The following is a 14,397-nucleotide window of genomic DNA, read 5'->3' on the forward strand; positions in this document are numbered from 1 at the left end:
GGTGGGGGGCAAAAACTTTTTTCACAAAGGGTTAGATTGGTTTTTAGATATTTTTTCCCTTAATAAATGCAATCATCATATAAAATGTGTTTTTTGTATATATTTACTCAGGTTATATTAGTCTGATATTATTAATCTAAAAAAAATGTCTGCCTTCACATAATAAGCCACTTTTTTAAAATCAGAATTTTTGGCCAGATAGGATTTGTCTAGCTTGTTGTTTCACATTCACTGTAAATGTAAGTGATCTGTATCTGTGTGTAATGTGAACGAATCTGTTCCTGAAACGTTTCACATGCTGCACATTGATACCTGTATAAACGCCTCCTTCTTTACCAACAACAAAAAACCCTCATATTAGAACAGGGGTGTCCAAACTTTTTTTGTTGGGGGGCAGAAGGAGAAATATATTTGAAGTCACGGACCACAGACTCTGTAATAAAACAAATAATGAAATATACCACTTTAAATAATATTTTTTTCCTGATTACTTACATTTACATGATTAACTATCTTTATCTTTGGCAGTGTTGTGTAAACTAAGATTTTTCAAATTGATGTTTAATTTCATGATGTGTCTTAATATTAAACTCCTTAATTATAACAACTTTTAGACTCTGTGCCCCGTTTTTCTGGGCTACAACTTCACCCTCGCCACTTTTAGACTCTTTGACCCGTTTTTCTGCGCTAGAAATGCGTACTCTCTCCGCTTTTAGACTCTTTGCTCTGTTTTTCTGCGCTAGAAATGCGCACTCTCTCCACTTTTAGACGCCTTGCCCCGTTTTTCTGCGCTAGAAATGCGCATCCTCTCCGCTTTTAGACTCTTTGCCCCGTTTTTATGCGCTAGAAATGCGCACCCTCTCCTCTTTTAGACTCTTTGGCCCGTTTCTGAAACCTAGCGTTCAAACTTTGAATCTCATTATAAATCCTGCTTAACAGCGGGCCAACTTTCATTCTTTCTAAAATACCTCGGCGGTTTGCTTTTGTTGTTTTTTTGCAGCTATAACTGCACAGCTGCACCAATGCTAAAGCGTAAAAGCAAAAAGATGCATGAATTCAGCTTCGACCGTTCACGTTAATGTCGAAAGTCCATGGATAGGATACGTATCCGAGTTAGGATCACATATGAAAGTGAAAAAATGAGATCTGAGTTCAGATTTGAGTCACTTCAGCCTGGTAATGTGAACGTAGCCTTTGACCGTTGTTTTCTAAGCTCTTCTGTCTGTTTCCTCTTTCTTTCAGCTGCAGTGAAGTCCGTGAGGTTTTTATCCTCCTCTAGTGGTCAGTCTAAGCCTCTCTGCTACGACGTTCCTTCAGCTTCCAAACTCCTACTTCTGAAGGACCTCTCTTCAGGTAAGTCATTAAAGATACGCAGCGGCTTGCAAAAGTATTCATACCCCTTCAACCTTTTCACATTGCTTTGTCACCTTACAAACACAAACTTACAGGGGTTGGACAATGAAACTGAAACACCTGGTTTTAGAGCACAATAATGTATTGTGGTGACGGACAGTTCTGGTGGAAACAGGAGAGTTGAGGTGCACACTGAATTCTGTCGTTATTTGATCAGCCGTGGTTTTATGTATTTTGGATACAATCTGGGTTAGCACCCGAACATCCCTTTCAGACAGCTTCCTCTTACAGTGTCCACAGTTAATCCTGTTGTATGTGGTTGGTCCTTCTTGGTGGTATGCTTTTGATTGCAATATTTAGAGCAGAACTGTGCTCTTACCCTGCTAATTGAACCTTCACACTCTGCTCTTACTGGTGCAATGTGCAATTAATGAAGATTGGCCACCAAGCTGCTCTAATTTAGCTATGAAACCTCCCACACTGAAATGATGACAGGTGTTTCAGTTTCATTGTCCAAACCCTGTAAATGTATTCATTAAGATTTTAAGTAAGAAACCAACACAAAGTTGCACATCATTGTGGAGTAAAATGAAAATGATACACGATTTTCAAAATTTCAATCAAATACAAAATCTGAAAAGTCTGAACAAACATTAGAATAATATTTCCTGTAATATTTTCCTCACTTATAGGATTCTCTATGAGCGGTGAGCTGACCCAATCCGGGACGGGTTTCGATCAAATTGCACTTCATTATAAAACGGATCATCACCTGAGCGTCAGCACCGCTGATATCAACTTCTCTGATGGTCAGAAAGCGTTCAGGCTCGTTTGGGGACAGGTACCCACCGTGCATCAGGCAGACGGGTATGATGTGATGGGATGTGATGGGATGATGGGATGGGTTGTTATGCATGTGCTGTTTTGTGGTATGATGTGATTTGATGTGTTGTGTTGTAATGTGATGTGACATGTTGTGATGTTTTGTGATGGGTTGTGATATGATGTTATACGTTTGGATGTTTTGGGATGTGATGTTATGTGTTGGAATGCATTGTGATGTGATGTATTGTTATGTGATGTGATTTCATGTGTTGTAATGTTATAGGTTGTGATGTGATGTTTTGGGGTATGATGTGATATGTTGTGATGTTATTTGATGGGTTGTGATATGATGTTATACATTGTGATGTGATGTTTTGGGATATGATATTATGTGTTGTGATGTGTTGTTATAAGTAATATAATACAGGAAATTGACAAATCCTGCACATAACAGCTGGGGTTATGCATAGGGCTCAGCCAGGATCTACTACTCACTCAACTAACAACAATAGCCAAAACCACCACAGTCTGATACTGGCTCGACAAGGATCCAGAAGCACAGCCTAACACTATGTTCATGGTCCATTGCCTCAACTGCCAAGTATCCAGACCTACCGAAAAATAACCAATGAACAAACAGAATCCCTCCTTAATCTAAGCTCACTTCCTTTAACTATGGCAACAACACACTTACTTAAGCACAATCACACACAATAAATAACATTATAAGTTGCATGAGCAGAACACAGCAACCACTACCATCTGATACCGGCTCGACAAGAATCCAGAAGCATAGCGAACTATGTTCATGGTCCGTGCCTCAACTGCCAAGTACTCAGACGTCTGCAAAAACTCATGAGACAAATTACTACAAGAACAGCAGGAACACACCAATCCCCTTCATCCAAACTCTAACACAAACTTCAGTGCAAGCTCTTCTCAGGGGTCATCAGGCAGGCACCTTCCTTCGTCAGTGTTTCGCTGAATTAGGCCCACGACACCTCCAGAAGGCTCAACAGTGAAGTCTGGCGTCCCAGACCCACCCCCCTCCAAGCCTGCTGTAGAAGCACAAACTCATTCCCTTCCCCACGTCGCCTCAGCCCTTCTGAACCACAACCACTGACTAGATCTTTCAGCTACATCTGACATCTCCTTCACTACTGTCCTCAGCACACTCTAATTCCGAATTCAGACAGTAGTCTTGTGGCAGACTTTGCAACAAAGCCTCTAGTACCTACCTCTACCGGTCTAATATACGCTTGCCACCCACGCTCTCTCACCTCAGCCACCAAGTCTGTATACTTCAGCCTTTTCCTTTCATAAGCTCCATCTACCTCGTCTTCAAACGGAACAGTCAGCTCTATAAAATACAGCATCTGCTTACTTTCAGAGTACAACACTACATCCGGCCTCAAGGTTGTAACCAGAATGCACTCCGGGATCTGCAGTTTACTGCCTACATCCACTAATAACTTCCAATCTCGTGCACTAGCCCACTTACCAGCAGTTTTCAAGCACTGTGCTGTTTCTCCACTATGCTGCCCCTCACGCACAAACTTGATTACCCTACTGCAGCCTACCACGGGCATGTTATTAACTTCTAACCGTTTCTTATCAAGTGCACCTGCAAGAGATCTAAGTACCTGATTATGCCTCCATGTGTAGCGCCCGTGGGATAGACTCACCTTACATGCCGACAAAATGTGCTTCAGCGTGCCACTTCCTGCACATAGCTTACAACTTGGATCCTCACCCACCCACTGAGCAAGGTTTTGTGGCGTTGGCAGAACATCATATGTAGCTCCCAAAAGAAACTTTATACGGCCTGTATCCAATCCCCATTAATCTCACCAGGTGATTCTCCGCTTCTCTACACTTTCCCATCTCATCCACTGCCCCTGTTTACTCTGCCCTGCTGCTTTTGCTCTCCTTGCTTCCTCCTCCTGCTCACGAATAAACCCTGTAACCATACGCCTTTTCTCAGGTGATGTGGCCTTGCCGAATGCTTTCCAAGAATCACCTAAACCTAATCCTGCCCTCCCATTTTGCACCTGCCCCACAACATCCCTGTGCTCCAGTGCCCTCCTTGCGGCTTGAGTAGCTTCTCGAGCATTCCACTTTCTCCCAGACCTAGTCACTGGTGCTGTTGCTTTAACCAGCCTGTCTTTTGACCCTAACAACTGCATTTCACGTCCTACCTTAGCACATTTGAACTCCTCAACCAAGCTCGTCAACGGCAGTTCCAGCATCCCTCTCCCACACCACGCCACACTACTAAGGCAACGCGGCACCCCCAACCATGTCCTTATAGCCTTGTTCATAACCCTTTCTAACCTCTCAACCTCAGAAATCGGAATATCATAAACTGTAAGTGGCCACCTTAGACGAGGCAACAAACCAAACTGCAGACACCACTATTTTAATTTACCTGGCAGAAAAGACTTATCAATTCTATTAATGGCCTCCACCATTTCTGTCCTCAACCCTTCCACCTGCTCTTTATCATTCAGTGCTGCAGTATACCACCTACCTAAACTCTTAACTGACTTTTCTAATATAGATGGTATGACTTCTCCCTCCATCATAAACCTTTCTTGTATCAACTTCCCTTTAATGATTGATACACTCCTAGACTTGCTCGGTTTAACTTTCATCCTAGCCAGCCTAAGATTATCATTTAACTTCCCTAGCAGTCGCCGGGTACATGGCACCGTGGGCGTTAATGTTGTCATATCGTCCATAAATTCCCTAACTGGTGGGAGCCGGGTGCCATCAAGCAGCCTCTCCCCGCCTACGACCCACTTAGAAGCCCTAATAATCACCTCCATTGCCATCGTAAACGCTAGCAGTGAAATTTTACAACCCGCCATTATACCTATTTCCAGGCGTTGCCAAGATATTGCATTGTGATGTGATGTATTGTTATGTGATGTGATTTGATGTGTTGTGACGTTATAGGTTGTGATGTGATGTTTTAGGGTATGACGTGATGTGTTGTAATGATGTGACATGTGATGTGATGTAATATATTGTGATACGCGTTGTGATGTGATGTTTTTTAATATGATGTTATGCATTGTGATGTGCTGTAATTTGATATGATGTGATGCATTGTGATATGATGTGATGTATTGTTATGTGATGTGATTTGATGTGTTGTGATGTTATAGGTTGTGATGTGATTTTTTTAGGGTATGATGTGTTGTGTTGTAATGATGTGACATGTTGTGATGTGATGTAATATGTTGTGATATGCGTTGTGATGTGATGTTTTGTTATATGATGTTATGCATTGTGATGTTTGTAATGTGATTTGATGTGATGTGATGTGATGCGTTCCTGCAGTGTGTCACTGATTCTGAGGGACAGTGAACTGGACGTCACTTTGGGAGGAGTGCGTGTTGTGATTCTGCTTCATAAGGAAGGTGGAAATGTGTTTCTCTGGCCGGCTGTTCGTCAACAACCCAAGCATGGCAGCTTACAGGGCATTCTGGGTAAGAAATGTACTTCTCTAATACAGCAGTCTGTGTCGCTAACACAAAATGTGCACAAACATTTGAACATGTGGTGAAAATATATGCTATAAAACATATGCGAAAGAAATTATTGCGGTTATTTTTTCACTACAGTAAGTTGATATTTGACAGTATGCATTTGTGGCTAAAAACAATGAGTTTCCAGTGCATAGCAGTCCAGCTTTGTTAATTACGACACCGCTGCAAAGTATATTTATGTTATATTTCTGTTGTTCCAGCAAAAACCAGCCTGCAGTATGAGGAGCTGCCAGCAAATAAAATCAAAATCAGTGATCAGGAAGAGGCTGCATTGTTGTAAGTGCACTAAATAACTAAACTACAGTTCAGCTCTTCTGTAAAGTGCTGTTTTTTAATGTAACCGGTTGTTTTATTATTTTCAGGAGCGCCGCTAAAGACTACAGACTCTCTTCAGCCCCGAGTGTTGGATGCTGGCTGGTACGGCTGCAGTTTGCTCTGCAGGGAGAGCTCTCTGACTTCACTGTGGCTCAGCTTTAGAGAAAACATCCTTTTTTCCAGAGAGTGAAGAAAGAGAAAAGAATCAGTTTTGGTTGAAAATAAAATGCTTTAATGTTAGAAGCAGGAAAGCAATGCTGGTATAAACTGTAGAAAAAGACGTGTGAGTAGTGCTGCTTTACGCTTAATGTTTGAACTGGTGATCTGTCTGTGATGAGTGACGTAAATTACAGTAAACTTTAAATTAGAGCTGAACCACAAATTATATTAGAGTAGTAATTGGTCAAGATGTTTGTGGATATGGTTGGTAACATGTGAATGAACAAAGTTTAATGTAACAATAAAAAATGAAATGGCAAAATCTCAAAATTTCTCATTTTCTCACAATGTTGATTATGGTCCATGGTCACTCTGGAGGAGCTGCAGAGATCCACAGCTCAGGTGGAAGAATCTGAAAACTGATAGATGTGGACAACACGAATCTGGCCTTTATGGAAGAGTGGAAAGAATAAATACATGTTTAAAGAAAAGCAATTAGAAGTCCATGTAGGAACACAGCAAACATATACATTAATAAAATCCAGTGTGATCAAGGTTACCTAACTAGTTAATAGAGTCCAGTTGTGTGTATTTTTTTTTTTGTTGTTGTATAAATTCACCTGTTCTGTTCTCTGCCTCAGAGGTTCATTAGAGAACATTAGTGATGAAACAGCATCATTAAGACCGAGAAACTGACCAGACAGGTCATAGATATCAAAGCTATAGAGAAGTGTTAAACACTTATATACCCAAAGCATTGAACATCTCACAAAGCGCTATTTAATCCAACAACATCAAGATGAGCAATAAGTAGAGAAGCAGCCAAGAGGACCATGATCACTCTGGAGGAGCTGCAGAGATCCACAGCTCAGGTGGATCAGGAGAATCTGTCCACAGGACAAGTACTTTTCATTTTTTATCAGAAGCACTTGATGTTGATGTGCAACCCAGTTTGGAAACAACTATTTTTGGGGTTCTAGGAAACGCTGGCCCAGTTAAAAACAAAGAGAAAGAAGTCATTGCTTTTGCTACTCTCTCCTAGCAAGGAGAGAAATTTTGCAAGATTGGAAATCGGCCAACCCACCCAAATTTATACACTGGCTAAGTGACCTTTTACTATTTCTTAAATAAGAAAAGATTAAGCATTCACTTAGAGGATCAACTAAAAATCTTACTTTGAAAATATGCAAAACATCACCTTAGACTGAGTAAACTTCCAACATTACTTTTATTGCGCATCCTAGTGTGTGGGAAAGTAAACCAAATCTGTACATGAACTCCCCTGCTTTTTTTTTTTTTTTGTAACCATAAGGCAGCTTAAGTTGGGTATAGGGGATGGGTGGTGGGGTTGATAGTGTGGGGTGTTTTTTTCTGGTTGTTTGTCTGTTTTTTGGGGGGGGCTTATAATGAAAAAAAGATGCTTGTCTTTCGAATGCCAGTTCAATAAAAAATAATATGAAAAAAAGACCTCAGTGCTGCTGAATTCATCATGGCTGGAGCTGAATCTGTAGCAGCTCTGTTCGGATTCTTACTCGTCTGCGTCTCCACGGCTCCAACCCTGAGGGTGAGTTCAGAGGTCGTGTTACTCGCGGATCGGCTGCTGGTGTTATTAAACTACAGGAGAGTTTAACCCTAAACACACAAAACTGTGCATAGTTAAAGTTACATGTCTTATCTGTTGAGTTTTAGTCTCAGTGTGCAAAAAGATAAAACTGAGTTTAAACCAATAGTACTGGAGATTAACTCTGAACAGTGTTAATTTAGGGTGACCAAACGTCCGTATTTCACGTTCTGTCCCAGGTGTCCTGTTTTTTTTTCAAAAAGTGAGGAAATGTCCTGGTTTTTAAACTACCGACAAATCACGCGAGTTTTTGTGGTGTTATATCAGGATGTAAATATAACTGTCTTCAGAGTAAAACGAACAAAATATTGAGTTTAACTCACACAGTCTCAGTCAGTCTCTCACCTCATTCACCACGTAGCCTGTCACTCACCTCCTCCACAGTGTCTGACTCTTTGTAAAAAGCTAAATATCTATTGAACCATTGAACAATTTGTCTATGATAGCTTTAAAAATAAAGAAAACTTAAAAAAATAAAAAATAAAACAAACAAAAACCCTAAAAAAAAATGTAAATTAACACTTTTGGCTAACTGCTGCTCTTATAATAACATTTAAGAACACGGCAAAAAAAACTCATTCATGTAATTCACGTAAAAATTAAGTTTTTGTAAAAAGTGACGGCCTATTAAAAAAAGCAAGAGATGTTGTTCATTTGTAACATTTCTAACATATTTAGGATGTTTTTCACACACTTTTTTCACTCCCACAACCTTAATCCTTTACAGCTTCAAAAACATGTATTATGCAAATTATGTGTTGACGTCATTTAGCGACTCCGCATGTGATTGGTCTGTGACTTTAGTGCACCACAAAGCAGGTAAACCGTAAAGACAATAAAAGTTCCGCCGCTTTAAATGAACACAGAATTAAATCCTTCTCAGTAGTTTATCAGTTTATCAGTGACTCCAGTGCTAGAGTATAAAATGCAAGTAAAGAAAGGAAAGTGTAGAAAGCTGCGTAGTGTGATAACTAATAATTACCCATGTTTAAAAGTAATGATTCTAAAATGCTTTTAAAAATTAAATGATTTCATTTAAATGCTTTAAACTAGTTGCTTAACAAGTAGCCAGCCATCACGCACTCCGCTTGTGATCTTATCCTCTTTCGCTTTTGGAAATCTGAAACGGTTTATAAGCCAGTCTTCATCAGGGGCCAAACAAAAATATAATGGTCACGGAAAATGAGCTCTAAACAAATTCAGCCATTATTTAGCATTTTTTTCCAATAATGCCAACGCTGCCATCTCCAACAACTCCAGCTCAACATTTTATGCATGTTTATATAATCTATATAATGCTAAGTGGAAACATGTTGAACTATTACTTCAGTAAGCCAATGAAATTGTCTGATTAATTTACTTTATTTTACTCAATAATGGCTTATTACTATAATGTGTGCGTAAAGGATATCTTAATAGTTGTAATTTCAATGTATATATATATATATATATATATATATATATATATATATATATATATAATTAAACGTCAGGTATCATATATGTAAAGCTCTGAAAAAAAAATTAAGAGAGCACTTAAAAATGATGAGTTTCTTTGATTTTACCAAATTGAAAACCTCTGGAATAAAATCAAGAGGAAGATGGATGATCACAAGCCATCAAACCAAACTGAACTGCTTGAATTTTTGCACCAGGAGTAAAGCAGCATAAAGTTATCCAAAAGCAGTGTGTAAGACTGGTGGAGGAGAACATGCTTAAAAAACAGGGTTATTCCAATAAACTTTGATTTCTGAGCTCTTAAAACTTTATGAATATGAACTTGTTTTCAGCCATTTCTCATTTTCTACAAATAAATTATACAAATGACAAGATTTTTATTTAGAATTTGGGAGAAATGTTGTCTGTAGTTTATAGAATAAAACAACAATGTTCATTTTACTCAAACATAAACCTATAAATAGCAAAATCAGAGAAACTGAAGTGGTCTCTTAATATTTTCCATATATATATATATATATACACACACCTTTACTCTTCAACTGCATCTCAGTTGATGTTTACAGCAGATTTACGGTAAGGGGTTAATGACTGCAGGGCTGTTGTCGGGGGGTTTATCTGTGGTGACCAATAGCAGAGCCTGCAGGGTTTATTTAAAAGCCTCAGTGTGTGTTCAGACTTCAGTCCAGCGTGGGTCATCATGAGTGGAGCCACGGTCAGCGCCGCTCTACTGGGGCTCTTATTTGTGTGTTTTACCACGGCCCCGCCCGTACAGGTACGTTCAGAGGCCAGGTGAGCTTTACTGTGTCTGTGCTTAGTTTGGTGCTAAATCTGATTATAGAAAATGGGGCGTAAAATGACATTTTTACAATTTTTTAGTAGAGGAAATAAATGGGCTTTAATATTTATTAAACACATTAAATATCTTTTCAGGAAATTTTCTCAGGATAAATATATTTAACTTTCTAAGTTTTGCGTTTAATGATGTTAAAAAAATGTAGGTTGGAGCACAATACGAAAAAAAAATAAAAATCCTAAAATCCCTATTATACATGGCTGAAATGAAAAAAAAAAAAAAAAAACAGAAAACTGGAAAAAGAGATGAAAGAAATTTATTTTCACCAAGTTGTACACCCTATTTTCTGTTTTTTAAATTTTAAGCCTTAATGGTCTGAAAGAAATCTGATTTAATAAAAAGGCTAAGGCCAACATCAGTGTTACATACAATAGTAATGTGACCAAAATTACATTTGAAAATGTAAAAAATAGGAAAAAAAATCAATTTTGGTCTTTTTGTAGATGTCACCATCATTCAAACCCTGTAGTTTCTATTTATACTGTGAAAATACTTAATAAATAAAAAAATGTCCCTCCTATTTAGCTGCTACTCAGCTGTATATCCCTCTATCACTAGTGACACCCCAACACAAGAACTTGAAGTCAGACGCCGCCTCTTTTTGAGCTGCTGCTGATGCAACATTGTTGAGTAGCATCACAGCGCTAACGCTCGGAGGAAAGCGCAGCGACTCGGTTCTGATACATCAGCTCACAGACGCAGCCTTGTGCTGATCCACATCACCCTATAGGAGTGATGAGGGGAAAGAGCGCCATCTACTGTACTGTACCCACCCAGAGAGAGCAAGGTCAATTGTAAGGGCAACTCTCTCAGGGCTCCAGCAGCTGATGGCGAGCTTCATGGGTGGAATTCGAACAAGCGACCTCCCCAGCATAGTGGCAGAGCTTCAGAGCAATGCTTCTTTCAATATTGGGGCTGTTAGTTTATTGGGATGTGTTGGGATGTTTTACATTGTTTTATCTATTCAAAGACTAAAATACACAATCCAACCTCACTAAAAGATCAGAAACGTTGGTGTTATCAATGTTTATGTGTTGCTCTGTTTCCTCACCACAGGAAGATGTTGAAATCAGCAGCTTCCACATCAACTCCACCGTCACCAGCCGCTACGCCATCACGGTCATCACCAGCCGGGTAAAAAATCGACACACGGATTCCAAGGAAATCCATTTTGAGGTCAAGATTCCCAAGAATGCCTTCATCAGCAAATTCAGAATGTGAGTAAATCTGATCATTAACTTGGTTAACTCAAATCCATTACGTTTATATGCCTGGATTTACTCTTTAAACACACATCTATCTCTTCAGGACTATAGAGGGTAAGACGTATGATGGAGTGGTGAAGGAGAAGGAAGCAGCTCAGCAGCAGTACAGTGAAGCAGTCGCTCGAGGAGAAAGTGCCGGAGTGGTCAGGTACAACCGCAAAACCAAAGGTTTCAGAAGTATCACATTCATTACTCTGTAGGTAGAAGATAGTATAGATACTAGTGTTTAAAATACTCCTGTAGATATTGAAGTCCTCCATTTAAAGTACTTCATTTCCCAGCATGCTCGCTCAACGGACTTCCATGATCATGTGACGCCACAGCGTTCACTCTCACCGAGCTTCTGATTGCTCACACCTGGACTTCCTTGTATAAATACCCCCCTATTGTTCACTTTGTTACCTTACAGGATATTAAATCTAGCTTCCTTGCTCTTCTACTCAACGTTTTTTTTATCTTACTTGCTTATTACCAGCTCCTTTTTGTTAGTTTTTTTACCTTTCCTCTGCACATACACAGTGTGTTTATCCCAAGGCTCTGCCTTTCTGTCTTCAGTGTGTTCATCTCTGTTTATCTGTAGCTCCGCCCCCTTGTTACCCATTCCCAGGTGTGTCTTGTCGTCAGTCAGGTTACATGTTCCTTTGTTTTTGCAGGTTCTATGATCTCTGTGACTCTTTGTTTCTTTATTTTTTGTAGCTAGTGTTTGCTTGTTTTGTTTTCTTGTACTTTTCTTGTGCTCCCAACCTGACATGTCAGCTTTTTACTCTTTAAGTAAAAGTGTAAAACTACTGGTTTCAAAACTACTTCAAGTAAAAAAGTTACAAAAAAGAACAAATGTAGTCCTATAGTGCAGAAACCCATGTGTGTGTATATATGTGTGTGTGTGTGTGTGTCTCAGTTCAGTGGGTCGGACTCTGGAGGAGTTTAAAACCTCAGTGACGGTCGCGGCTCTCAGTAAAGTCACCTTTGAACTCACCTATGAGGAGCTGCTGCAGCGACGCCACGGAAAATATGACCTACTGATCCACACTCAGCCCATGCAGCCTGTAGCAGATTTTAAGGTACAGTAATCAGAATTATCAAGTTTTATTTAGGACGTCATACAGCCGCCCAAAGTGCCCGTCCTATCCCTCCCTAGAAGCGAAGATACTCATTGCCTTCCACTAAAATCCACTTTTTCTTGTTCTTTGTGAAATACAATAAGTCTCTCTGAGTTGTTTATGATGCTGCACATGAAGCCTCCATTGTCTGCAGTGGCTGGTAAAAGAAAATATTTAGAAAAACGAGTCAATCAGGAAAAGCAACGCGTCTACATCAACCCGTTTATTAGTCAGATAGGAGCTAACAGCGCTAGGAACAACTTGGCAGTTCAACATGGCAGTTCAAAAATAGCTAAATGGAGGCTATGCTAATAGCATGAGGACACTGAACACATTCTAGTGGTTTTCCCAAAATTTGTGTTTAAAAAAATAAGATTGAGAATTAATTTAGGTAACAGGACGGAGTGTTGACAAACTGGACAGCACAAAAAAAACAAACAAAACAAAACAAATAACAGTAAAAAAAACATCAGTTATGAAATAAATAGCATGAAACAAAGAGTTAACAACTCTAAGCTTCTCTGGCAGGTAACCAAAATACATCAGGTGAAAATACATTTAGTGAAATATGTAAAGAAGTACGTACTTTTGACAAATAGCCCACAGAGTCGGAGAAAAATGTAAGTAAATATTGCTAAAACATTTGATAGATGTAGACAGCTTAGATCCCAGAAGGACTACAAGACGGATGCCAAGCACTGGCTGATTTTTTTTTCTTTTTTCAGGATAACAGACTTTGCTTTGGCCAAATAGATAGAATTATACAGGCTATATAGAATCTGTGTGAGCTAATTTAAAATGTGCAAACAAATAGATCTTTGCAAAAGTTTAGTAGCTTACAGAGTATAACTCAACTTAAGTTATTTATTAAGTTATTTTTTGAGTTAATTTACTTTAGCATGGCAGGGCTCGTCCTAATGAGTTTGAACTGTCTTCTGGTGCAGCTACATGCACTCTGAATGTGCTGCTGAACATAAAACAAGCTCATTTGGGTCATTTTGGGTGAATTGGGTCGATTCTCTTGTTCTGCACCTTTTTTAGATTGACGTCTCTATTAAAGAGAATCCAGGCATTTCCTTCCTGGAGGTGAAAGGAGATCTGAACAGTGGTGAACTGACCAATGCTGTGACCACAGCCCGATCTGGTAAAGAGGTGAGAACAATGCTCTATTTAGCACCCTGAGAAGCTCATTACTATCTTACACCTCACCAACAGTCTGTTTTCATGCTTTGCGCCTGCGTCGTTTAAAAAGCTACAGAGATTAACCGGATTAAATGTGGAAAAAATAAGGAAGAGCCTTCTTTATCTGAAATCTTATTCTAGGCATGGATACACTTCTACCCCACCAGTGATCAGCAGACCACGTGTTCCAGCTGTACAGAAAATGGACTGAATGGAGATTTAATCATAACGTATGATGTGGAGAGAACAAACCCCAACGGAGACATACAGGTAATTATTTACAATATTATTTAAGAGAGCACTTCAGTTTCTGAATCAGTTTCTCTGATTTTGCTATTTATAGGTTTATGTTTGAGTAAAATGAACATTGTTGTTTTATTCTCTAAACAACAGACAACATTTCTCCCAAATTCCAAAAAAAAGCTAAAATAACAAAAAAAGATGCAGAGCTTTCAGACCTCAAATAATGTAAAGAAAACAAGTTCATATTCATAAAGTTTTAAGAGTTCAGAAATCAATATTTGGTGGAATAACCCTGGTTTTAATCACAATTTTCATGCATGTGGCATCATGTTCTCCTCCACCAGTCTTACACACTGCTTTTGGATAACTTTATGCTGCTTTACTCCTGGTGCAGAAATTCAAGCAGTTCAGTTTGGTGGTTTGATGGTTTGTGATCATCCATCTTCCTCTTGATTATATTCCAGAG

General features: G+C 39.2%; 2 protein-coding genes across 8 annotated transcripts in view; both read left to right on the forward strand.

Annotated features, from left to right (window-relative positions):
• The window catches only part of LOC111195448 (inter-alpha-trypsin inhibitor heavy chain H3), a 60,797-nt gene that overhangs the window by 22,254 nt on the left and 24,146 nt on the right, over positions 1-14,397 (forward strand). For 3 of the 7 annotated variants that reach the window (XM_049471532.1, XM_049471536.1, XM_049471535.1), the window contains exons 4-6: positions 12,305-12,467; positions 13,548-13,658; positions 13,830-13,958. The exons of 1 other annotated variant lie outside the window; for it this stretch is intronic. In XM_049471532.1, the coding sequence (XP_049327489.1) occupies positions 12,305-12,467; positions 13,548-13,658; positions 13,830-13,958 (403 nt within the window). Of the gene's footprint in view, positions 1-9,954; positions 10,061-11,197; positions 11,359-11,449; positions 11,555-12,304; positions 12,468-13,547; positions 13,659-13,829; positions 13,959-14,397 lie in introns of those variants that run through there. 3 more of the 7 variants (XM_049471531.1, XM_049471534.1, XM_049471533.1) reach the window with 3 other exon arrangements.
• Positions 7,661-14,397, forward strand: part of itih3b.2 (inter-alpha-trypsin inhibitor heavy chain 3b, tandem duplicate 2) — a 52,043-nt gene continuing 45,306 nt past the window's right edge. Inside the window, exon 1 of the mRNA XM_049471537.1 lies at positions 7,661-7,770. Coding sequence (XP_049327494.1) covers positions 7,696-7,770 — 75 coding nt within the window. The 5' untranslated portion in view covers positions 7,661-7,695. The remainder of the gene's footprint in view (positions 7,771-14,397) is intronic.

Source organism: Astyanax mexicanus, chromosome 24, assembly GCF_023375975.1.
Source record: "Astyanax mexicanus isolate ESR-SI-001 chromosome 24, AstMex3_surface, whole genome shotgun sequence".
NCBI classification, from domain to species: domain Eukaryota; kingdom Metazoa; phylum Chordata; class Actinopteri; order Characiformes; family Acestrorhamphidae; genus Astyanax; species Astyanax mexicanus.